The 24158-nt window shown below is 34.6% G+C and overlaps 2 protein-coding genes across 2 annotated transcripts; both read right to left on the bottom strand.

Moving 5' to 3' along the window:
* Window positions 1-5102: 5102 nt before the first annotated feature.
* On the bottom strand, window positions 5103-6574 carry LOC126689830 (uncharacterized). The gene is made up of 6 exons (XM_050385007.1): window positions 6377-6574; window positions 6269-6331; window positions 6067-6177; window positions 5684-5696; window positions 5215-5594; window positions 5103-5132 (listed from the first exon to the last, which is right to left on the bottom strand). The coding sequence occupies exons 1-6, from the start codon at window positions 6572-6574 to the stop codon at window positions 5103-5105; spliced, it is 795 nt and encodes a 264-aa protein (XP_050240964.1).
* Window positions 6575-18297: 11723 nt separating this feature from the next.
* On the bottom strand, window positions 18298-19549 carry LOC126732656 (dof zinc finger protein DOF3.4). The gene has a single exon (XM_050435626.1). The coding sequence runs from the start codon at window positions 19177-19179 to the stop codon at window positions 18487-18489; it is 693 nt and encodes a 230-aa protein (XP_050291583.1). The 5' UTR covers window positions 19180-19549; the 3' UTR covers window positions 18298-18486.
* Window positions 19550-24158: the final 4609 nt, after the last annotated feature.

The raw sequence follows: 24158 nt of genomic DNA, 5'->3' as shown, positions 1-24158 counted from the left end.
ACTAAAGCGATCACCAAGTTCTTGACATGAATCTTGATCTTGATAACCCTAAGTGTGTATGAAGGTAAACACATCTAGATCTCACAAAAGATTCAACACACAGCACACCAAGACTTCCAAAACTTAGTTAGAGTTTTTCCTTTCATACTTAGAGTAAAACATATAACCCTATACATCAAACGGGCTTGGGCTAAATTGGAAATTTTGCAGAAAAATAAATCTACACAAGATTCGATTGATCGAGTCTAATTTTTGATCAATCGAGCCTTGCAAATTTAGTCCAATAAATTATACAATCACTCAATTCCAATTTTACAAATAAACATATTTTGAGTAGCCTAAACCTAGACTCTAATGTTTTGATCATGGTTTGCTAACACATTACAGATTGTAGTTCTAATACATTTAGTTCCTAAAATCTTAGAACCTAACCATTATATATACTTGGGATGTTATACGACCTTTTTTTTTTGTTAATACAAGATAGAAATTCTAATTTAGCCTAATCTAAAGACTTGGACTCCAGGCCTTACTCCCTACACCCCACAAGTACCTATACACTTGTGGAGTAATCATCGCGTTAAAAGTGCACGGTGGTGATGTTAAAGGACTTGAAACTATTAAGAATAGACTTTGTCCGTTTTTTATTATAAACAAAACTATCGAGCTTGGGTATGTGATGTGACCTTATGGAGGATACACCTTAGGGATAGTATCATAGGAATGTACCATGAAAAGATTAGCTAAAAAGGTAAATGAAATTATTACATGTTTTACTATGAATTCGATAATGTTTAGATCATGGATTTCCAATTTGCCTCTCTCAAATTTAGGACAATCAAAGGAGCTCCAAATCCCTTATCAAGTTAGTGGTCATTGCTCTTTCCCATACTAGTTCCCAAATGTGCATAATGATATCTTTGGTTATATGTAGTTCTTTCAAAGGTTGGATTCGTTCATGGACTCACAATTCACATTCGATCAAGGGCCCAACAACCCACCAACCTCATGGCTATTTGGGTCCAATTTCATGTCAACCAAGTTATACCAACTCTCCCCACCTGAGGTAAGATATAGAGTTTATACTTTTCTTTAACCTCATATTTATTCAACATTGTCACACGTTGATTAGGAAGAAAACATTAAAAAGAAAAATCAGAAAAGTTAGTCAGGCATGCAATCATCAATTTAACAACTTGTAAAAGTTTCAAATTCTTAAACAATTAGCTTATATATATATATATTGAATTTACTTAACAATGATTAATGATGAATTGAATTGGGATTTGACGCTTGCCATGTCTTTGGTGAGACATTTCCATCTTTATGGTGACGACGCATTGTTATTAAAATAAGTAGAACTAATCAAGGAGAAATTTGGGTCTATTTGTAGAGTTTATATTAGGTGTGACCTAGACAATGTTGTAAAGGAGTATTTTCAAAGGTGGATGATCGAGAATAATCCAACAGATGAAGTGAAGGTGATAGCTGGTTCTGATCACATGGTCATGTTTTCTAAACCGAAGGAGCTGTGCTCATGTCTCCAAAAGATTGCAGATAAATATTCTTAAATTTCTTATTTATGCCGTTTGTGCTGGAATTTGGAATGTATCTTTCACTATGTATCTCTGAAATAATGTATTTTTCTAAAAAGACATAATGTCAAAGAAATTACAAATGCACAATAACAAATAATCCACCCTTGTTATCCCTTATGAGGTATTGAATATGATTTACTTGCATCATGTATACGTGTGCTCATCTAAAAAATGACTGGTAATTCTATGGTCCATATGAAACTATTTTTGTGGTTCTATACAACAGAAGCAAGTGAAAAAATGCTCAATTTCGAAACCTACACATATAAATCAGTAGCCATTCATAATAGTTGTTTCAAAATGTGGCATACATTAATAAAACCATCTATTTTGTTTAGTCCTAGCCATGGTCAAACATGTGGCCACCTCTATATGCACATGATCCCCAAGCATACTTAACTGCACTTAACAAAATTATACAATATCATCAAAATAAAAGCTCAACTACTACTTTGCATAGTAGTGTAACCATCCACAATTATAAATATAGAATTCTCTACAAGCATAACATACATATTGTGCTTTATGTGATATGGTGTCAAAGTTTAAATACAGTAATTGAAGCTACAAAATGAGAATCATTCAAGATCACAGTTAGATGATGAGTGATTTTGATTATGATAAGTACGAACGCCTGATTCTCTGGAAATTACCATAGTCAAATGATGTGGCAATGTGTTAAGCGGTACATTGCTCGTTAGATGGTAAGTTCTAGAGCTAGATGTCATAGTTGGCACTTGGCGTTAACTTCAACCGACTCTAAGAACAAACAAGAGAACTATCTAATAACTTGTTATAGAATTTATATTTTGAAAATTCCATCATTGAAGTTACATGTTCTATATGTTTTTAACATTTATGCCAATTGGATGTTATTTACCATTCGATGCATAACTCATTTTTTATGTATTATTTTAAACTACAAAAACTTGAATTTAAACAATAAATTATTGACATGGCTATTAATTTTTGATCACCTTGAAATTTTGCAAGCATGGAGAATATACAAAGATAATATAATCTAATGGTGGATTTGTCAAAATTTACATCGAATTAAAAAATATTGAATAAATTAATATTGTTTAGAGTTACATCAGGTGTAACTTGAACCCAATCATATATATACACACTATTAATAACATGATTTTTTGTTTGGTTTTCATTATTTTGTGTACAAAAATATCCTCATACAAAATTTTAAATGCTCTAAAATACCCCTATCTTTTAGTTAAATAATTTTAAGGGATAATTACAGTAAACCCACCTGAGGTTTGGCCCGTTTGCGCTTTGCCTATCCGTGGTTCAAAACTTATCACTTTGCCCACCTGTACATCAATCTGTTACCCCCCCGTTACCCACCTCACCCTCAGACATTAGAAAAACACCCTTTTATGCCAAATTAGAACATAACACGGATCAAACAACACGAACTCACTCTCTTTTCCTCACGAGCCCTAGAAATGCGAAAATCCCTGTAACTAAGCTGGGGTTTTGATTTTTCTGATCGTGCTTTCGTGTGAGGGTGAGGTTCTGACTTTGGGTTGTCTTAAGGCATTGAATATTCGAAGATAGATCATCACCAGGTACGACATTTCTGCTTTATGGTTATGAGCTGGGGTTTCAAGTTTCGATGATAGTTTTGATTCACAGGAAGTTGATAATCGATGTCTTCTTCAAGTGGAAATTACTCAAGTTCAAGTGGGCATTTGTGTACATATGAGACTTGTGTGCTGAGAACAAGTCTGACAGTAGATAATTTTGGGAGAAGGTTTCTGGGTTGTAGTCGATATAAGGTAAGTATACTTTTTACTTACTCTAGCTGATTCACGTAAGATTGGAATGTGATGTGTTCAATTCAATTTATGAACAGATTGGTCCCAAGTGCCCTTTCTTTAAATGGATTGATAATCCCACTTGTATGCGTGGGAATGAAGCTGCCCATTTGGTGCAACAAAAGCTGGATTTACTGCGGAGTGAGCTGCAACTTGCACATGAAAGGGAAAGAGAAGCTACCCAGGCAGTAGCAGAAGCTACCCAAATGGCAGAAATTGCTCAAGACAGGGCAGCAAAAGCCATTGAGAGGGAGGGAAAGTTTCGAGCTTTCTCTGTTCAAGCCAAGGAGATAGCAGTGAGAGCTTTAGAGCAAGAGAGAAAGTGCAGAATTGCACTAATTCTGTCATGGTTTTTTTTTTTTTTTTGGTTATGTTGTTTTTATGTTTTGGCTCAAATGAAAATGTTGGAATGATGAGATTGAGTCTGCCTGATGGGTTGTAATATAAGTTGGTCCTCAATTGTATTGTAATAGAACTATGAAAGAATTTTTTGAGAATGAGAACTATGTAAGGTGGTAGATGCTATTAGCTTGAAGCCACTTAATAATATAAGCCTTTTTAAGATAAAGTGTTATTTATGTTAGATTCTGTTGATATTTTTGTTTAAAGTGAATTGGCTACTTGTGAGCTGTGAGCTGTTGGTGTTGGTGTTTTGTTGGATGTTGTGAGCTGTGTTGGTTTGTGCATAAAGTGCATTGTGTGAAGACAATTATGTTGAAAGTGAATTTAAAGTGCATGACAATCTGTCAACTTGCAAGAAAAGACAACAAATGCACACATACACCTGCTATTCAACACATACACCCTGCACACATAAACAAACTCATATAATAATAACTCATATGACAAACTGCAATAATTAGAACAATAATTCTGAACACCTATCATTAAGTTGGGAAATTGTATACATATTTTAAGGTGACATTGAATAATCTTTCATCAATCACCAGTAAATATGAGGCATTTGGTACAATAACCAAAACAGTTGCAACTGCCCAATGTTTACAAAACTTACAAAAATACAAAAAGTGTTTGAACAGCTATATAAAAAAGTGTCTTGCCATTGTCTGCCCTGCCATTGTCTACAAACTACATAAAACTCTAACACTACATAACCCTAATACATTATACATAGCAACAAAAGAGTCTTGACTTAGTCTTCATTTACTGCCCCTGCCCCTGCCTCTCCTACCACAGCTGGCCTTTCCACCTCTTGTTCTACATTTCTGAGCTCTAGCTACATCACCCCTTCCTCTTAAAGCAGCTTCTCTGGTAGCAGGTAGTCTTGTAGGCTACAAAGTACAAAAATTCACATGTTAGCTACCAGTATCACAATTTTATGAATAAAACATCAAACCTAATACTACAATACCTGTGATGATAGTGCTCTACTGTCTCATGTTTCAGCAGGGGTGTGTGGTGTTGGCTAGCTTGAAGAGAACCAAGGAGCTCCTTTAACTGTGTACTTGAAGTCTGAAGAGTACCATTGACTTGGGTTCTGTGACCATGGAGCTTGTGGCTGTGGAGCTGGAGCTTGTGGCTGTGGAACTAGAGCTTGTGGCTGTGACCCTACTGCCTAGTTGGATGAGGATGAGGCCATAGTGTAAGGCTGATGTGTTAGTGGGGGCTGAGCTGAGGATTGGGTCTGTGATGACGATGGGGCCTGGGATCCTTATCTGTGTGTAAAAGGCCTTCCATTTCCCTGCAAACAAATATGAGCATGTTTTTACAGTGTCAGTTATTGGAATTTTGCATTTGAATAAAAAAATTTTGTAAAAACTTACAGATTTCCCTTTCTGCAATCTCTGCCTCCTATCCCATGTTGTCTCACCGGTGACATTGGCCTTGCATCCCCTTGCATTGTGCCCTTCCTGTTGACACCTTCCACACCTCACTGACCTGTTTGCTCTAGACACCTTATAAGGGTTTGGCTCATCAGCATCTCTCTTCCTCTTCATGGGTGGCCTGCCTGGTGGCTTATAGACAGTAAGTGCAACAGGCTTAGGTTGGCCACTTGACATCCACTCAGACTGGCCAGGCATGGGAGGTATGGGAGTCTTGTATGTCTCCACATAAGCATCCTTGTAGTAGCATGGATGGGTGTAGTCTTCTGATTTCTCACAATTCACAAAAATGGGTGCAACTCCATGCTTGCAGGGGATTCCTGTCAAGTCTCATACTCTACAACTGCATGTCCTATTTACCAAGTCCACCACATGCCTTTCCCTCTCATTGTTAACCTCATACACAAACCTCCCAGAAGGAACTGCACAGAAACCCTTACACTATAATTTTAACTGCTCTAACTTTTTTTGTATGCTTAGACACAAATTGCCACCATACTTTTCTATGCCAGTCTTCTTTATATACAGCCTGCTCATAAGTCTAACTCTGATTCACTCCAGCATTGATAAGATGGGCTTGTCTCTAGCCTTCACAATCATAGAGTTAAAACTTTCATTCAAATTGTTTACTATACAATCTGTCAAAGCTCTTGAAGAAAAGTGGGATCTGGTTCACTGTGCAGGCTTTATATTAGCTAGGTACTTCCAAGTTTCTTCATCCAAATTCTTAAGATGGTCCATCCCTCTCTTAAATTCCCTGGCTGATATTGTGCTAGCACACCTCCACAGTACACTCTTCAACTCTATGCCCTTGTGATTAACCTTGAAGTTGTTGTATATGTGCTTCACACAATACTCGTGCTCCACAGTTGGGAATAGAGTCTCCATTGTAGGTAAAAGGCCCTGCAATCAAGTAAGCATTCAATGTCAGCAAGTAAGCATGTAAAATGGTAAGCATGTAATGAAGTCATGAACATGAGCTAGATGATAATACCTTCTGCCTGTCACTGATGAATACCAGATTGAGTTCCTCTGGCCTGCCAATGTCATCTGCAAACTACTCCAAGAACCAGGTCCAGCTATCCTTGTTCTCTTACTCAACCACAGCCATTGCCACTGGAAATATATTGTCATTTCCATCCTTGGCAGTGGCAGACAATAATTGCCCACCAAACCTACCCTTCAAGTGCCATCCATCCAGCCCAACAAAGGGTCTACAACCACCTAGAAAGCCAACCTTCTGAGCATTGTACCTAATGTACATCCTTTTAAACTTGGGCTCTGCATTCTTATTTTCCATCTCTGTTTACAGAATCACCCTACTTCCTACATTTGTCCTTAATATCATTTCTGCATAATCTCTAAGTAAGCCATACTGAGCCTCTTCATTCCCAGTAATCAGCCCCCTAGCTGCCTTCTTTGATCTATACACCTGACTAAGACTTAAATCAATTGACATGGTGCTTAACACCTGAAACTTCCCAATTAGGATTCTTACCAAAATCCTCCAAATACCTTTTTGCCACATAGGCTGATGTAACTTGCCCATTTTTAAATGTTAGGGGGCAGGTACACTTAGGATAAAGTGTCTTGATCTCAAATGTGCACTCTCCAGTCACCATTGAGGCATAATACCTCCATCCACAATTGTTCTTACAATGTACAGAAATCTTCTTCTTCTCATTCAACTTTCACTTGACATCAATGTGATGCTGAGTCACATACTCCCTCAAAACCTTCCTAAACACCTGGGAGTTTGGGAACTTCATCCCTTTTGCCAACCTAACATTTTCCATATCAGTCCTCTCATTGAACTCCAAATTGCCATGCCCATGCTCATCATCAAAACTATCCACACTTGCAATATCATCCTCTAAAGCTGGTTCAGCCCACTCTTCATCTAAATCTATGTTTGGAGGAGGAACATTGCTTGAACCAGGTGCATCTGTGTTTGGCTAAGGTGTATCAGTGTTTGGATGAGATGTATCAGTGGTTGGAACAGTATTAGGCTCATGTGGCACTGTGTGAGGTGGAGAAGACTCACCAAAAATGTCATCAGCAAAGTCTTCTCCTTCAAGACCTTCATTCAACCAATCAAACTCCTCCTCCAGACCATCACCCCCTGTAGCAGCTCCAGCACCACCCCCTACACCACCCCCTACACCCCCTATAGCAGCCCCTGCACCAGCTCCTACACCAACCCCTGCACCATCAGGAACTTCAACTGCAAGTGGAGCATTACCACTCTCCACATACAGTATGATGGTGTCTCTTGGCCCTCCCTCATTAGGCTTCCACATGAGTACCACATCTTGATCATCTTCTATGAGCCTTAAGTCTTGCTCCAAGTTGCCCCCAAGACCTAAATAATGAACCCTACACGGTTCATCAATCCCCAATTCCTCACATATACCATTTATTTCAAAATAACTAAGCAAATCAAGATCCCTATACACTATTTCAACTTTCCCACCAAAGTACTCTAAACTAGGGTTCCACAGAAAAGCACCCCCATAATGTACCTCCAATTTCACTTCATCATCCATCTGCAATACAAATTACCAGTTAACATGTATACAATTAACAATTAAAGAATTGTAAACAACAAAAGAGTAAACAGTTGCATGTTTCTGTTTTGCTTTTGGGATGCAACGCACACAGAAGGACCACATTTTCTGCTTTTCTTTTGATTCTGTTTTACTAAATAGCACATGCAAACACTAAAATTTAAACCCAATAGAAACTTGGGTCCACTGTGAGACACAATGACCATGATAGACAAAATGCCCATAAACAAACATAAATCCAAAGAACAGGTGGTCACATTTTTCATAAATATCAACAAACACAACCAATATTCTCATTCCATTACATGTAACATTGACCATTGATTGATTACTCAAAAAATAATAAAACAACCATAAGCCCAAAGTAAAAACCCAAACAGTGACTGATTTCTTACCAGGATTTTAGTCCTTCGAACAACCCGTTGCTCGTCTAGGTTTACACTTGCAACAGTATGTCAATATCAGATGCAGAATGGATTTTTCACGTTTTTAGGGCTCGTGAGGAAAAGAGAGTAAGTTCGTGTTGTTTGATCCGTGTTATGTTCTAATTTGGCATAAAAGGGTGTTTTTCTAACGTCTGAGGGTGAGGTGGGTAACGGGGGGGGTAACGGATTGATGTACAGGTGGGCAAAGTGATAAGTTTTGAACCACGGGTAGGCAAAGCGCAAACGGGCCAAACCTTAAGTGGGTTTACTGTAATTATCCCTAATTTTAAATTTAAAAACACAAATTAGTTAAAAAAGTAATTTACTATTTTGTAAAATGTTCCTTATTTTTAGGCTTTCAAACTTTTTTATGCATTATTTTAACTACAAAAACTTGAATTTAAACAATTGATTGTTGAAATGGCTATTAATCTTTGATCATCTTGAAATTTTGCAAACATGGAGAATATACAAAGATAATGTAATTTAATGGTGAATTTGTCAAAATTTACATCGAATTAATAAATATTGAGTGGTGTAACATTACTTAGAGTTACACCATGTGTATGTGTAACTTGAACTCAACCATATATATAAATATATATATATATATATATACACACACACACACACATTATTAATAACAGAATTTTTTGTTTGGGTTTCATTATTTTGCATACAAAATATCTTCACACAAATTTTTAAATGTTCTAAAATACCCCTATCTATTAGTTAAATAATTTTAAATTTAAAAACACAAATTGGTTAAAAAAATAATTTACTACTTTTTAAAATGTTCCTAAGTTTTAGGCTTTCAAACTTTATTCACTTTTAAACTTTATTCACTTTTAAACTTTATTTCACTAAACCCAAAATAAAAAATAAAAAAGATCCTTATCATGCGCAAAGCTCTTGTAATGATTTAGTGTGTGTGTGTGTATATGCACTATACTAAACAAGCTTATCAAAATACTTATTCAAAAAAATATAGATGAAGCCCAAACGTAAGGACCAATCCCATATATAAATTCAATGTGGGAACATTGTGGGAGTTGAGTCAGTTAACACCTTCGCCTATTTTGACCTCAATGGGAAGTATTATAAATTGCACATGTAATGAGGCTAGTATGTATGTGTGTGTGTGTATATATATATATATACACACGCACTATACTAAACAGGCTTATCAAAATACTTATTCAAAAAATATAGACAAAGCCCAAATGTAAGGACCAATCCCCTATATAAATTCAATGTGGGAACATTGTGGGAGTTGAGTCAGTTGAAACCTTCACCTATTTTGAGCTCAATGGGAAGTATTAGAAATGATTTGGCAGTGTTTAGCTATTTGCAAGCCCCATGAGCCCATGTTAGGTATGTGATGCAAAAATAAAATAAAATTTCAAGTGTGAAGACTAATCGATTTGACAATTTGTCTTGTTTAGCCAAAAAAAAAAAAAAAAACAAAACAAAAAAGGAAAAAAAAAGAAAAACAAACACAAACAAATTAGCCTCCTATGAACTTAGTATCCATTTACTTACTTCTACAATTTTACCATTATAGATTCTTTTACTGTTGAAACTATACCTACCCACCTCATGTAATGAAGCCATTAATTTGGCTTACTTTAGAAACATTTTATTTTTCATTCCCATTTTTCGTGAGTCTTACAACGGCTATTTTCTATCCATTAGATGCTCAATCAGTCATTTTAATTTTGTTAGTGCTTTTAAGTATTAATAATAAATTAGACTGATTAACAGTGTCTCACAAAAATCTTGTACTACTATAGTTATTTTTAGGTTAATTAGACCAAACTAATGCACGAAAATATGTATTTATATAATATTTAGCATTTTTCTTGCATTGTGAATCAGTTTGATAGTTTTTAGCCTCCCCAAACAAATATTTTTGTTCTGCCCCTGAATGGGACCCATAGGATTATTTGTGACTCAGCTCCCTCAATGTTCCCACATTGAATTTATATATGGGATTGGTCCTTACATTTGGGCTTCGTCTATATCTTTTTGAATATGTATTTTGATAAGCTTGTACAGTATAGTGCAAATAAATAAATATTTTGAAGATCCCACAGTTGAATAATATGTTCTATATGTTCTTAATATTCATGTCAATTTTCATATCAATTGAATATTATTTACCATTTGATCCATTAGCTTATCTTTTACGCATTATTTTAATCTACACAAACTTGAATTTAAACAGTTGATTAATAACATGACCATTGATTTTTGATCGTCTTTAAATATTACAAGCATGGAAGATAATGTAATTTAACGATGGATTTATCAAAATTTGCATTTAATTAAAAGTAAAAGCAAGCAGGAAGCAATGGGCTGTAACTCGTCCCCTACCAAATTCTCTAATTTCCAACATACAAGTTTCGTTTTTCACATTAAGCATTTCTGGGACATGGTTTTTCACAATGTGCACTTGGGTTAAGTGGGTAATGTTGCATGCCCAAAACAACATAATTTTGATTTTTTTTTTTTTTTTTTTTTTTTGGGTTTTAAGTCTTAATAAAAAGGATATGATTTTTAAAAAAAAAATTAAAAAATTAATTTTTATTTAAAAAAATCTACTCTTATAACTAAACACAAACTTCATAGTTAAAAAATTCACGCAAGGTGACGCACAACATATTTTTCAACCACAAAACACCAACCCTCATCACTATGAACAACATCCTCATCAACACAACAGAAAAAATCATCCACTAGCGCACAACCCCCTCGTGGTGAGGATTGGTGTTTTTGGGCCATGCACATTGGACTCATTGGTATCCTAAAAACACAAACTATCGTGGCATCATTGAAATAGTTCTTCAACAATATCGGTGGCGATTTTTGTAGGCGTGGTAGTCTATTGCCACCAAGCATCATAGCAGGAGAGAGGGAGAGACCTAAGATCTAAATATTATATGGATCTGATTAATGAGTGCCCTTAGAGCATTTATTAATGAATTATTTTTAATAAAAAATTTATATCAATTTTATAGGAAATATAAAAAGTTGTTAAAAAAATCAGTTATTTTTTTATTTTCCCATAAAAAGTTTCTAAATATATTTCTTAAACCAATACCCTTAAAACATCTATTAACCAAAAAAAAAAATGAGACATCTATTAACTTTTCGCTATATATATGCGCACACATAACCATACTGAATGACAATCAAAATAAAAGGTTGGTGCTGCCAATTGCTAAACCGTGCGCTGTCAGTAACTTCTTCCAGTGGTGCGATCAACTTGGTGGCAGTCCAGCGAGTCGGCGCAGATCGATGGCTGAACAACACTACTTAATGACTATTAATAACCAAGACAATGCTTTAGAATGTGTTTGTCCCAACACAAGTGACATTTTGTAGATGTCTCTTCATTGCTAACCCTTCATTGTTTGTAAATAAACATTCCTATTGAGTTTTTTTTTTTTTTTTTTTCAATAAATTTTGCACACTATAGATAGAGATGCATAGGATTCTTCAAGTTTGCCGGGTGTAAAATCATGACTTAGTTGTTTCCTAAATACGACTTGCCTTGCTTATTAGCAGACTCAATGACTAATTCAAGGGAGACAATATAGTCTTTAAGAAAGCGATTTTTCATCCTCTAAGATTCTTTGTTTGTTTTTTTTTTTTTTTCCATTGATAACCTGGCTGTCTGGACCCTTACCCCGAAGGGATGGATTTAGAATAAACTTTGACACAGCTATGGGCACAAATGAGGTCACTATAATTGCTAATCTCGATCCACATTATCTGACCCGTTGGGTTTATGTATTATCTCATTAGTAGCCCAACTCGTCTTTTATCTCCCTCCTACTCTACTTTCTCGAGAGGGATTTAGATGGGCTGGGCTTTCAATGTCTTATTTCGTTTTCATAAAATGTTTATTTAGAAGAAAAAGAAAACAACAACAATAAAAATACAATTTTTCGTTGTCGCTTACAAGTTACAAGAGGAGGGAAGAATTTGCATTTAAAAATTGAGACAAACGAGGCAAGGCTCACGTTAAGCATAATCTATATATATATATAAAACCGAAACTTTTGAAGCTCCCACAATTTTCCACGTCAGCATAATATTAAAATAATAATAATAATAATAATAATAAAACTTTTTTAAAACCCACACTGATGCTCTGCCTTCTCCATGTCGTACCTTTTCTTTCACCAAAACTCTTTCACGAAGAAAATCAAACCCGATACCCAAAAACGCGATTCTCCTTCTCCTCTTTCTTCTTTATTTCTCTACCCTTCTCCACCCCCAAATGCCATTATCTGCATCAGCTTCCTCATAATCTGACAACAATCTTATAGGTTTTGCTTTACCTACAAGTTTTGCTTTATTTTGCTGTCTAGGTTTTTTAGCACACATACACTAATTCAGAAAATCTAAAACGTTTCAGTATCTACTATTACTATCTACTCACCGTTTCAGTAAATTCCGAACCAACATATTTTGTCTTCCCAAAAGACACCACCTAAACTAACGAAGTTCAATAAATTCCATTTGAAGTGTTCGTTCCAATCTCTAACTGTCGTTGTACAAGAAATACTTCAAAACCACAGAAATTCCCAATCAGATCTAAGAGACCGACTCTCATGGGTCATTCGGACAAATCAAGTTTCAGAGACTCAGACAATTCCATTGGAGAGAGGCTACAATTCCATTGGAGAGAGACTGAGACAATTCCATCGGACAAATCTGGCCGCTGGGGAGACGATATGGTTTGATGAGAGTTCTTTATCTTTTCTTTGAATTTACTTTCTTTATTGTGTTTCTTTTTTTTCCTAATATTTTTTTTTTCTATTTGAATCTTTTTTCCCTGACCTTTGTCTGGTGAATTTCCTATAAATCTCTACTAATTTTAAGTTTTAACGAAATCCTTTTTCACAAATCAGAGGCATGTGTTATTTCCTCCTCAACTATTTGAAGAAATGCCTAAACCAGATTTGAAAGAGATTTTACTTTTGCATGTCAATTCCCAATTATTAGGAATACCAATTATGGAGCAAAGCAGATGAGGAAGGCTATTTTTCAATCAATGATATACGTCTTAACACAATTGCAGGTATTGTTTTATCAAATTTTATTGTTTCTCTTTCTCCTAATCTCCTATTAAGTTATGCATTAAACTATGAACTTTGATAGTTTTAGTGATGTGTAATGCAGCATCGAAATTGATTCAGAGATTTAATTGATTTTTAAAAATTACGTGTCCTGTTTTATTCAAGTCCAATTTCTTTGTCATATTTGTTCCCTTTAAGAACAAAGAATGGTTTTGGGAACTATTAATAGATCTTATATATCAGAACCTATATGCTCCTCATATTGATACTAATTAATTCATCTAAGAACACATACTTTGTACCTTACAGATGTCAATTGAATTAATATATATGGTTTTATGTCTATGGAAGCTTCAGAATGGCTTTTCCGATTAGTTTACTACTGTATTAATGGAACAAAATGAGGGCATTCTTGTGCTTCATTTTGAAACAACTGAGATAATATATTTAACTTTTTCCAGTATAATTAAAGCAACATCTAAAGGAAGTTTCTGAAGAAAAGCTAAATCTAAATCAAGGAAGCACATGAGAAATGCTAAGTTCTTAGCACCTAAACCATGTAAGTTCCTTAGAAACTATAATTTCAAGTACTCAGAAGTGATCAATAAAAACTAAACAAGGTTATGACAGTAAAGAGAAAAAGAGAAGCAAAGTTACTTGAAGTTTAAAACTACCAAAACTGTGATAGTTCTGAGTGATCAGTGAGATAATATTGGTTGTGGAAGTGGAAGTGGAAGTAGAAGTCAAGTTTGAGAGGAAGTGAAATGCGAGAATAGTGTTGAAGGTGGTTGACCTTTATTGGCTTGAGAGCTCTCACAAGAAATCCTGCATTTTTTTTTTCTTTTGTGTTTATACTAAAAAAAAAATATTATTGCATAAATTAATGTGGCCATTCTACAATGCTCTATGAGAGTCCACCGCTTACCATTAGTCCAATTTTCTAGGCTCCTCTAATTGCACCAAGAGAGGCTATTTTCAGCCAAACATCTGTCCCTTTCAAATTTATGGTTCAAAACTTTGGTAGACCAGACAATGGGAAATTATACCTTTTAAATCAATTGTTGTGTTGTAATGCTTAAACAAATTATTTGACCCATGGAAATTATGACTATTTATGTTTTCTAAGTTGGTGTTTAGCTTTGCTTGAAGCTTCAAGAAAAGTTAATTTCAGAGATCTCTTAAGACAGGGCTTGCATCTAGAAGGTATAATTTTTCCTTTTCCTTCCAGTGGGATCTAAACATATTTATTTATATTGGTTTTGTTTACAAGTTTATGCTTTAAGGTAGAAGAAAGTGATGCACATTCTAGAATGTTAATTTCACGTTCAAAACTTCGGTAGGCAAGAGGACTAGAAACTCTTTTATAATATTTTGTCTACAATATTTTAGATCCTTATTTTGTCTATGATATTTCAGATCCTTATTTTGTCCTATTTTCCCCTATCGTGTTCTAATGCTTAACCACATTAAAATTTGATGGTTCTTTCCCTTGAAAGTTGTTTATTTTCAATCTTTAAAGCAAATATTTTTAGTAATCAACAAAGTGGCATAAGATAATGGGGTGGCAGATTTTTTATTGATATGAAAAAAAGTATAGAGAAATTGTCATAGCAAGTCTTAATGACAACTTATGTTTGTTTTTAAAAAGTGTATTTTCTTTCTTTCAAGAGACAGACTGAACTTTGGTGAGATACAGTTTTATTTAATTAAATTCCTAGAACCATTGTTCTCTGTCAGTTTTTTTTACGAAGTTTGTCTACAAAACTTTCTACAAGTAAATTAATAGAGAGATTGAAAAATTGAATTGGAACTTAAGCAAACTTATCTGTCATTCCCATATTTGATAAAATAGTGGATTAGGAGCCTCATTAAAAATTTGAAAGGATTATCAAATAGTCATAATACAATTGTAGGATAGTTTATGTACCTTAAATTTGGTTCTCTACAATCCATTTGTTTCTTTAATTGGGTACTGATCTTACGTTATGAGATTCCGAAAATTTTGATACTAGGATTTGTTTTAGGTTTCAATTTTAAGTAAAAGTTGAGTCTAATCTTGATGTCAAATATGTATTCTTGTATGATTAATTTTCTTTACTTTTAGATGAATTGCATGAGGTTGATTAATAATCTTTCTCTAATTGTATGTCTTAAATAATTATATATATGATCAAAGTGTATTCTTAATTGGTATTGTGAGTAGTACTTTTGCTTCCAATATGTTTCCCGTGTTTTCTTTATTTCAAAATTTCTTTCTTTTATGGTTTTCAAGAAACATAGGTCTCTTCTCACGAAAGCCTACAACAGGAAGTCTTCCCTGCACAGATTCTAATATGTACTTCTCTTTTCTTTTTAAATTTTCTTTTTGGAATTTTTTTGCTCAATTAATCCAATTTATAACTCTCTTAACACATTATTATTCTCAACTTTATTCCCATCATCTACAGGGTTTTTGGTTTGAATTTGTTGTTGATTCAAAAATGCAAATTGTTTGATGAATTACATTAGTTTTTTGTTCTTTTTCCATAATTTGATTTTGTACAATGTCCCTTTTTCAGGTTTAATAAGTGGACTTACTCAAATTTGTGTATAAAAAAGGTATAATATTCTCTCTTCTATTTTTGCATTGTCTCTTCAAGACCATGGGTTCTCCCAATGGCTACTCTATTTTTTGAAATTAAGATAAAAAAACAGAAAAATAAATTACATAATTATGACAATAATTAAAGAAAAGAAGCTATTGAAGATCAATATTAAACTCAAGTTCTCACTTGAAGTGAAGCTACAACGTACATTTAGAGTTCAAAATGCTTTATTGTGCACAAAGGCCTTAAGAATTGGATTTGTTAGGACTAAGGAGGGGTTAATTAAAATATGATGATATGACCTTCTTGGCTAATTAGCATTAGCAAGAGGACTATTTTCTTCATATTCAGGTTGTAGCTTATCATGTAAAATTATGCATGATGGTCCCTTCTTAGGCTCACACCATGAAATTTCTATCCAAAAAACTGTATGTTTTAGTTTTACCTAAGAATGATATGATATTCTTTTTCATTTCCATCAAATTTGATAATAGTTTTCCCTCTCATCATATTTTGAATCTCTAGGAGAATATCTCTCTTTCCAATTTACAATAGATTATAACATGTAGGATTTAGAGAATGTATAACAACTCCTTTATTGCAGCTTATGAATTTTAAGGAGAAAGATGGCTTTTCATTTTGATTGGTGATGAACTGGACTAATTATACCACTCACCAGTGGCATGGAATCTTTGAGGTTAGTTTTTACTTAGGAATATTTATTCTATTTATTCTCTTTTTAACAAAAAGGAATATCACATTGTTGTTTCCCCTTTTTTGATTGAGAGAGTTTAGCTTAAGGATATCTAACTTTTATTCTTTTGATAGTTAAGGTGAAAAGGGTTGCATTGGTGAGCTTCTTTTGTATTTCTCTTGCCTTTCGAAGGGCACGAGACTGAGGATGTATACTTTTATAATGCCTGGCCTACATGAGATGGAGTTTCTACTAATGAACAATTAGATGCTTGCAGTGCACACAAGATTGAGACAGGGCTGATGAATAACATTATATGTAATAACATTATAACCTTAGTTCACCAAGTTCAAGGTCCTTAATGTTTTTCTTTTAATATGTTTTTTTTTTAATATGTTTTTTTTATTTATTTAAATGGATGTAGTTTATATAAAGATATGTAAAGCATTCTTGTGTTTGCATGTTGTGCTCCCTTTCTACTGTTTACTAATTGCACCATATATGACTTTTCAAATGATACTCCTAAATGTGATTTTTTAAGCAACATTGATGATGACAAGAACAAGGAATAAACAACCAAGATTTCGCAAACAGATTGAATAATAGAAGGGATTATGTTAAAAAAAATGATAGAGATTATTCAGAGACCTTAAATTTCATGAAAGAAAGGATGCAATTGATAATAGACATAGGATGCCAACCAGTTGTTTGATGTTGTTAACTAAAGGTACAAATAAGTTATACAAAATTAGATGTTGTTTTACCTTTGTACTTGGGGAGAACAAAGCAATCAAATTTCTCATATTGGTATAGTGTTTTTAGAGATTTGAACTTCTATAAATACTCATGTATTATTTAACATTCTTAAAAATAAATAAATAACACTATTTTAGAAGTTTTATTAATTTTTCCGTGCATCGCACGGGTTAGCGACTAGTTATAACTTATAAGTAAAGAATGATCCATAATATTTTCCAACAAGGCTCTTAACCATCTATATTTTTTTATTTTTAAACGTGCACGAATGTAATATTTATCATTTTGGAGCTGCACATTATACTCAAGTTTTATAATTAACATGTTTTAATTACATTCACCTCCAAGGTACGATGTCGTTCATTTAAAGAAATCTTGAAATTGACAACCTTAGTCATGGTCGGACACCATTTCCGCAGGCTTTGAGGTTCACATCGAAGAAAGCAAACATTCATGCATCTATTCTATTCCCAGGTTTCAAGACTTTCAGTAGTATTAAATTGATATCAAAAGTCTTTCTTCTAGCTCATTAGGTTCAAATCCTCGTCCGCATTTGTTATAAGATAGAATCAAATCAAATCAAAATCGTTGCTTGAAATGAATTGAATCAGAATCCACTCCAAATCTCTGTGTTGCAGATAGAAATTCACACATCACAAATGCTTACCAAGATTTTATGCTCAAACGATGTGGATTAACAAGTGTATTATTTCATAGTAAATTTAAAAACAGATCCTGATTTTCGTCATGTTTAGAAATTTCTTCACATTAGTTTTACTTTTTAGCACTGCCTCTTGAAAATGTTTATGAAGAATTAATGATAGCTTTACGCAAGATGCAATTTTTAAGTGTGTTTAAGCAATTAACAACTATATGGCACATCTGAAACTAGTTAACAGAATTACATGGAGAAAGTCACTGAACATAAACAAATACAACAAATAATACACAGCAAAGAGTCAAAAAAGTCTAGTTCTTTTTCTAAGTTTCATACCCCAATTTACTCTCAACACTAGCAAATAAAGCCCTAAACCACAGTTTCCATACAAAAAAAGAAGGAAAATGTAAAAGAAAAAAGAAGAAGAAAAGAGCAGTTTATTTGAGACCATTTCCAGGGGTAGAAATTGCCAAATCAGGCCATGAAAAGCAATCTCCGCCGACAAACCCAGGCTCTCCATTCTCAAACTGCCACGTGTTCCCCATACCTGTAGCACCAGCATTTCCTCCGCCACCACCACCAGCAACACCACCATCAGCCACACCTGGAAAAGGCCAGACCGCTCTCCCAAGCCCAAAGCCCATTTCTTCAAACCCTGTCCCAAGTCCAAGCCCAAACCCACCCAAAGCCAAGAAGCCAGGTCCCTGAGTGTTCAACAGAGAAGTAAAAGTCCCACAAACATTCACATTACCCTTATCAGACCCACCACCAAGACCAAACTGTACGGACGAGCCGTGGTTAGACCCAAGAGGGACCAAGACTGGGGTTGCAGACAATGGGTCTTGAGAAGAAGTAGAGGACATGGTGTGAGAAGTGGTGCGAGAGCGCTTAGCGTTTTTGCGGGACCCACCGCCGACTGGGATGTCGCGGAGGGTGCCACCGTGAGTCCAGTAGCGACGGCAGGACTTGCAGAAGTGGCGAGGCTGAGAGAAGTTGTAGTTGTTGTAGTAGCAGAACTTGGTGTTGGTGGAGTCACAGCGTGGACATGGAAGTTGCTCTTGCTCTGCTGGTGGAGCTCCCGAGTTTTGGGGCTTGTTTTGTCTGCGTTGCTCGCTTGAGTCCGAAGGCATTTGTTGGGTTTTTGGTTCTGAGTGTTGCAAAAAGATTGAAACTTTTTTTTTTTATAAAAAGTATTGAGAGTTAGAGAGTGTGAATGGTGAAGCAGAAAAAGTAGAAGAAGAAGATGAAGAAGAAGACTAGGAAGGAAGTTAATTTTGGTGTCCTGGTGGAGTGGGTGAAGGGGGGTTTTATTATGGAGAGAGAGTGTGAAGGAATATGAGAATGAGAGTGTGCTGCAGCAAACAGAGACATAATTTGAGGCTTATATGAGCCAGAGTGAACAGCTTTTACAGAGTTCTGTTAAGCACGACAATTTCAGTCGGCTCCAGAAGGTGGGGTTCAGTTTTGGGTTGGCTACACTACACAGCTACGAGTGCGGCTTGTGTGTTCAACTTCAACCGAGCCTTTATTATTCCTCTCTATTCATTAATAGCTTTGTTTTTTTCTTACTCCTTTTTTTTTTTTTTTTTCATTCTTCTTTGTTTGGTATAATGGTAGGACTAGGAAAGCGATGTAGTATTAATTTAGTGGCTGCATCAATTAAATACAGTCTCCTTTCTTATCATGCGCAAATCAATTATGGACCAGTAACTTTTGAGATTAAAAAAACAAAAACAAACAAAATCTTGTTTTTATTTGTTTTATTATTATTTTTCTTCTTCTTCTACGCATGCAGGATCTTTGAATTACTTGTTCAGTAAGACACCATTTAAGAAGAGAGAGACGAATTGTATGCTGAATTCTATTTGGCTATTTGCAATAGGACAAAGCATCATTGTACCCGTATAATTTTTCCAAGGTTTAATTTATACAGCTTTGTACAGTTTCCGTTTGTTTTTTTAATTAATGTTAGCATAGCATAGCACACAAGAGCTATATCCTACTTTACACCATATAGGAGGCAGTTTCTACCTGCGAACCGTATATATATATATATATATATATGACACATGTAGCTTCTTCTTTTTTTTTTTTTTGGCTGAAGAACACATGTGACTTACAATTAACGCTTTTGTTTATTTTATTTTCATTATTCATCAAAAAAAAAAAAAAAAGTGAATGTAGCTTCCAATGTCTGCGGCTTTGCGCAACAGTGCTTCGGGATTTGATCTTTATAGGGTAGAGGGGGAGCACCACATTGTAGAGTTATAGGCTTGTAAAATTTTCCTCTGTGCTCAACAAAATTCAACTTGCATGAAGAAAATGTGCTGACGCAAATTTTCAAGCAATGTCTTGTTGCTGTTTTTCTATAAATTCCCCATTCTTTACGTGAAATGTTAAAAAATGCAACGGTTTAGAATTATTTTTAAGAATATTTTAAGAAAAAATGATTAAATAATTAACTTTGTTGACAATTTGTTATATTTACCAAAACTTTTTTAATATGATTTATTAATATGACTCAAGCGTATATCTTTAGAATATATATTAATAAACAAATTTAGAAATGTATTTAAGATAAAGCAAAAAATTGATTAACTTTTTTTTTCAATTTTCATAAATTATTTCTTAAAATAGATGATTTATGTGTGCTCTAAAAACATACATCATCCAAACTCATATACATATATTACATTTTTTTTAATATAAAAGAGAAAGTGCTCAATCGTCGTCATTACACATTAGTGGCAAACAAAGGCATTGCAAAGTATGATTACAAAATACCCAATAGTCATACAAACATATAAAATGAGTGAGGCAAAAGGCAATCATGTATGAGTACACAAAGCAGCACATAATCCCATAAATATTGTAGTAAATGATATCTATAATAAGAAAGCAACATGTGGCTATAATAAAAAAAGAAGCAACATGTGGCTATAATAAACGGGTGAATAGAATCGGAGCCTTCAAAAATTGAAAAGAGATAGGCGGGGTGGGGGAGAGGCTATGTAGTCAAAGAAGTAGAAGAGAGATTGATTTTTGTTGGGTTTGGGAAGGTGGGTGGGGGTGTGGGACAGAACCGACAGAATCATAAATGTCGGGCAGCGTGGGGAGCAATTATTGGGTCTCGCCTCTGATTTCGGACGCGTCATGTCCGCATCAGATTCCTCCTCCGTACACCTATCTATCACCGGATTTTGCGCTACACTGTACCCATTATCAAACAAAACTAAAATTATGTGTGTGCCTTCTTATGCCCTGCATACCAATTTCCAAAATATCCCCGCCGTGGGATTGGACTTAAAGGGGACATCAGATCATTTTTTTGACGGTGATCGTTCAATCCATTGTGTAATGTACATATAATATGTACCCACCCACTTCCTAAGTAGGAAGTGTGTACCCATATGTACCCTAATTCCCTGGCCATAAACTTTTTGAATCACCCCATATGTGCATAATTAGTGATATTCAAGGCTGTTTGGTACTATATTTTTAACCAAAGTTTTCAATATTTAAATTCTGAAACACGTATTTTTATAATATTTTTTAATTCATACATATTTTTACAATATTTAAATAATGATACTAAAATTCTCTAACTAAACAGACTCTAATTGTCAAATTTTATTGGTTTAGTATATTTGGATACGGCAATTACAAAATATGACGTGAAAAAAAAGGTGTTTTTGAATTCATCTCTTGAGCAATAGTTATAAATCACCATTTAAAGGGGAAAAAAAAGCTAAATTAAAAAGCTAAACCCAACTCACTCTTGAACAGTTTCTAATTAATTTTGATTTGATCATCATCAATTTTTTTCATTTTCTTACGTCATGTAGCTGATGGGCAATGCAACATAACGTGTGCTCTCATGAGGTCATGGATTCACATCTGACATAGAGCCTATACTAAGTTCACCTTCTTACTGGTTATTTGATTGGTTACTTGCTTATGTTCCAATTTTCCACTATAAAACTTACTATATTATAAGAGAATCCTTTAGGATACATCCCAGTTCATAAATTGCATGTGCTAAACAAACTTTGTAATTTTTGATTCTCAAGTGGCAGTTAGGGTGGGTTATATCTTATCCTATATTAAGTCTACGTTTGGCTCCAAATTAAAAGGCAAACTTAATTTACTACTCAGCTTATTTTGCTACTATTTATGGGCTCTACTGCACTTTTTGGTATTATTCATAAGTCTCACTGTACTTGTGGGGGGTATAAAACCTGGAAGCCCATGTTAATGTCTGCACTGGGCCCAAGGCCCGATCCAAGGAAGGCCTACCCCTTGGCCATGGGAAGGATCCTCCTCGGCCATGGGAAGGACCCTCCTCAACCATAAATGTAGCCGAGGGCAAAGGGAGCAACTCGGTCCTGTGATAACATTCCGGGTCATTTCGCCGAACAGGAAAAGTACTAAAACGACAAAGAACAAGGGAAAGACTGCCATTACTGCAATTAAGTACACTACTCCTGACAGAGCCATGCTTTTCAGCTTTTACAACCACCCCCAACCACTTTGGGTATGGGCTGATGGGACAAGTATCAGTCCTATAAAGCTAAACCTACACGTGGACGTTCGAGAGAGGGAAAAAAGCTAGTATAAAAGGAGGAAAAAGCAGTCCAGAAAGGGGAGGAGAACAAAGGTCCAAGGACCGAAGCTACCCAGGCCGTGCCGAGGAGAAAGTCTTCTTGGATAAGCTCAGTTCACCTCTGTACGATCATCCTGAACACCATGACTAACGACTGTCCGTTCACCAAGGCCTAACCTTTTAGCCCATTCTCAACAAATTCATTGTATTGGGCCCGCTGGTCCAAGATCCCACCCACCGTGTGGTATTGGGCTGAAAAACGAGACCTACAGTACTAGTTTAGTTAACTTTTACTTTTTTCTACAGTATTTTCAATAAAAAGTTTATAGTTTCAGCAAAATAAGCGGATTCTAAACAAACCCTTAAGTGTGTGTTTGGCATGGATTATTTTTGTCAACTTATTTTACTCTTCAGCTTACTTTTGCTACTATTCATGGATCCCACTGCACTTTTTGATACTATTCATGGGTCCTATTGTACTGTTTCGGCTAACTTTTACTTTTATTTACAATACTTTCAGCAAAATAAGCGGATCCCAAATGGACACTAAGTCCTTTATTCACTCCTTTTGTTTGCCATACTTGAAAAAGTAAAAGGGAAATACTTGAAGAGAGTCCCATGAATTTTATCACACAATGTTAAGAAGTGAGTTGAATGTTAACTTTATAAATGCCTAAACTACCTTAAAAGTTTAAGGTAGGTTTTGAGTTTAAGCTTACACGTACAAGGCCTTTGCTTACATGGATGTTTTGACATATTTGGGCATAGGGTGCCTAGAACACTATTGCATGTTAATTGAGATTTAAATTCATCACAACTATTTATTCTAAAATATAGTTTCATTTTTAACAGCCACCAAAACTATAAATTTTTTGAGATCATCCTCTTATGAAATTAGTAATAAAGTGAAAATTTATCGTTACTAAGGAGCAAAAGATCCTAAAAGACTAATTCGCTATGTCAACCCAATATATTGGTGAACAATTTGAGTGATAAATTGCACTATTATATTAAAATTGACATGTTAGCGTACGATAATTTTAATCTGCTCCACAAATCAGTCACAACCCATTCCACATAAATAATATTTTCCCCATCTTCTGCGAGGGTGGCTTCTCCAAAAAAAATATATATACATATATATATATATATATATATGTATATTTTTTTTTATTCAAAACAACATTTTTTTTTTAAGTTATTATTTTTTAGATGCAATAGTATTTTTACCTAAAATATAAGGTAAACAAAATAGAAAACAAGCTCATCCAAATATACACAAACAAACAACTTCTTTATGAGAGAGAGAGAGAGAGAGTTGCAAAAATCATTTGGCATTTATCACCTTGGCTAATCATGTTCTATGATATGCAATCCCAGTCAATATCAGACTGAATTAAAAGTTAAAATTATTTTGAACTAATAAGAAAAATTAAAGGTGATGAAAGAACTGGTTAGAAATTCTGTATGGTTCGGAACAATATGATATGACGTAATATAGACGAC

The sequence above is a fragment of the Quercus robur genome, chromosome 6, assembly GCF_932294415.1.
Source record: "Quercus robur chromosome 6, dhQueRobu3.1, whole genome shotgun sequence".
NCBI classification, from domain to species: domain Eukaryota; kingdom Viridiplantae; phylum Streptophyta; class Magnoliopsida; order Fagales; family Fagaceae; genus Quercus; species Quercus robur.
This window is presented reverse-complemented; position numbering and strand designations above follow the sequence as displayed.

Bases quoted from the DNA above. Each gene is read 5' to 3' on its own strand.
- LOC126689830 (XM_050385007.1), bottom strand. From the start codon at position 6,574: ATGGAAAATAAGAATGCAGAGCCCAAGTTTAAAAGGATGTACATTAGG. The intron at 6,332-6,376 runs GTTGAGTAAGAG...TTCTTGGAGTAG, and splicing joins TTCCAGTGGCAATGGCTGTG to TTTGCAGATGACATTGGCAG. The intron at 6,178-6,268 runs GTATTATCATCT...ACTTGATTGCAG, and splicing joins TCATCAGTGACAGGCAGAAG to GGCCTTTTACCTACAATGGA.
- LOC126732656 (XM_050435626.1), bottom strand. From the start codon at position 19,179: ATGCCTTCGGACTCAAGCGAGCAACGCAGACAAAACAAGCCCCAAAAC.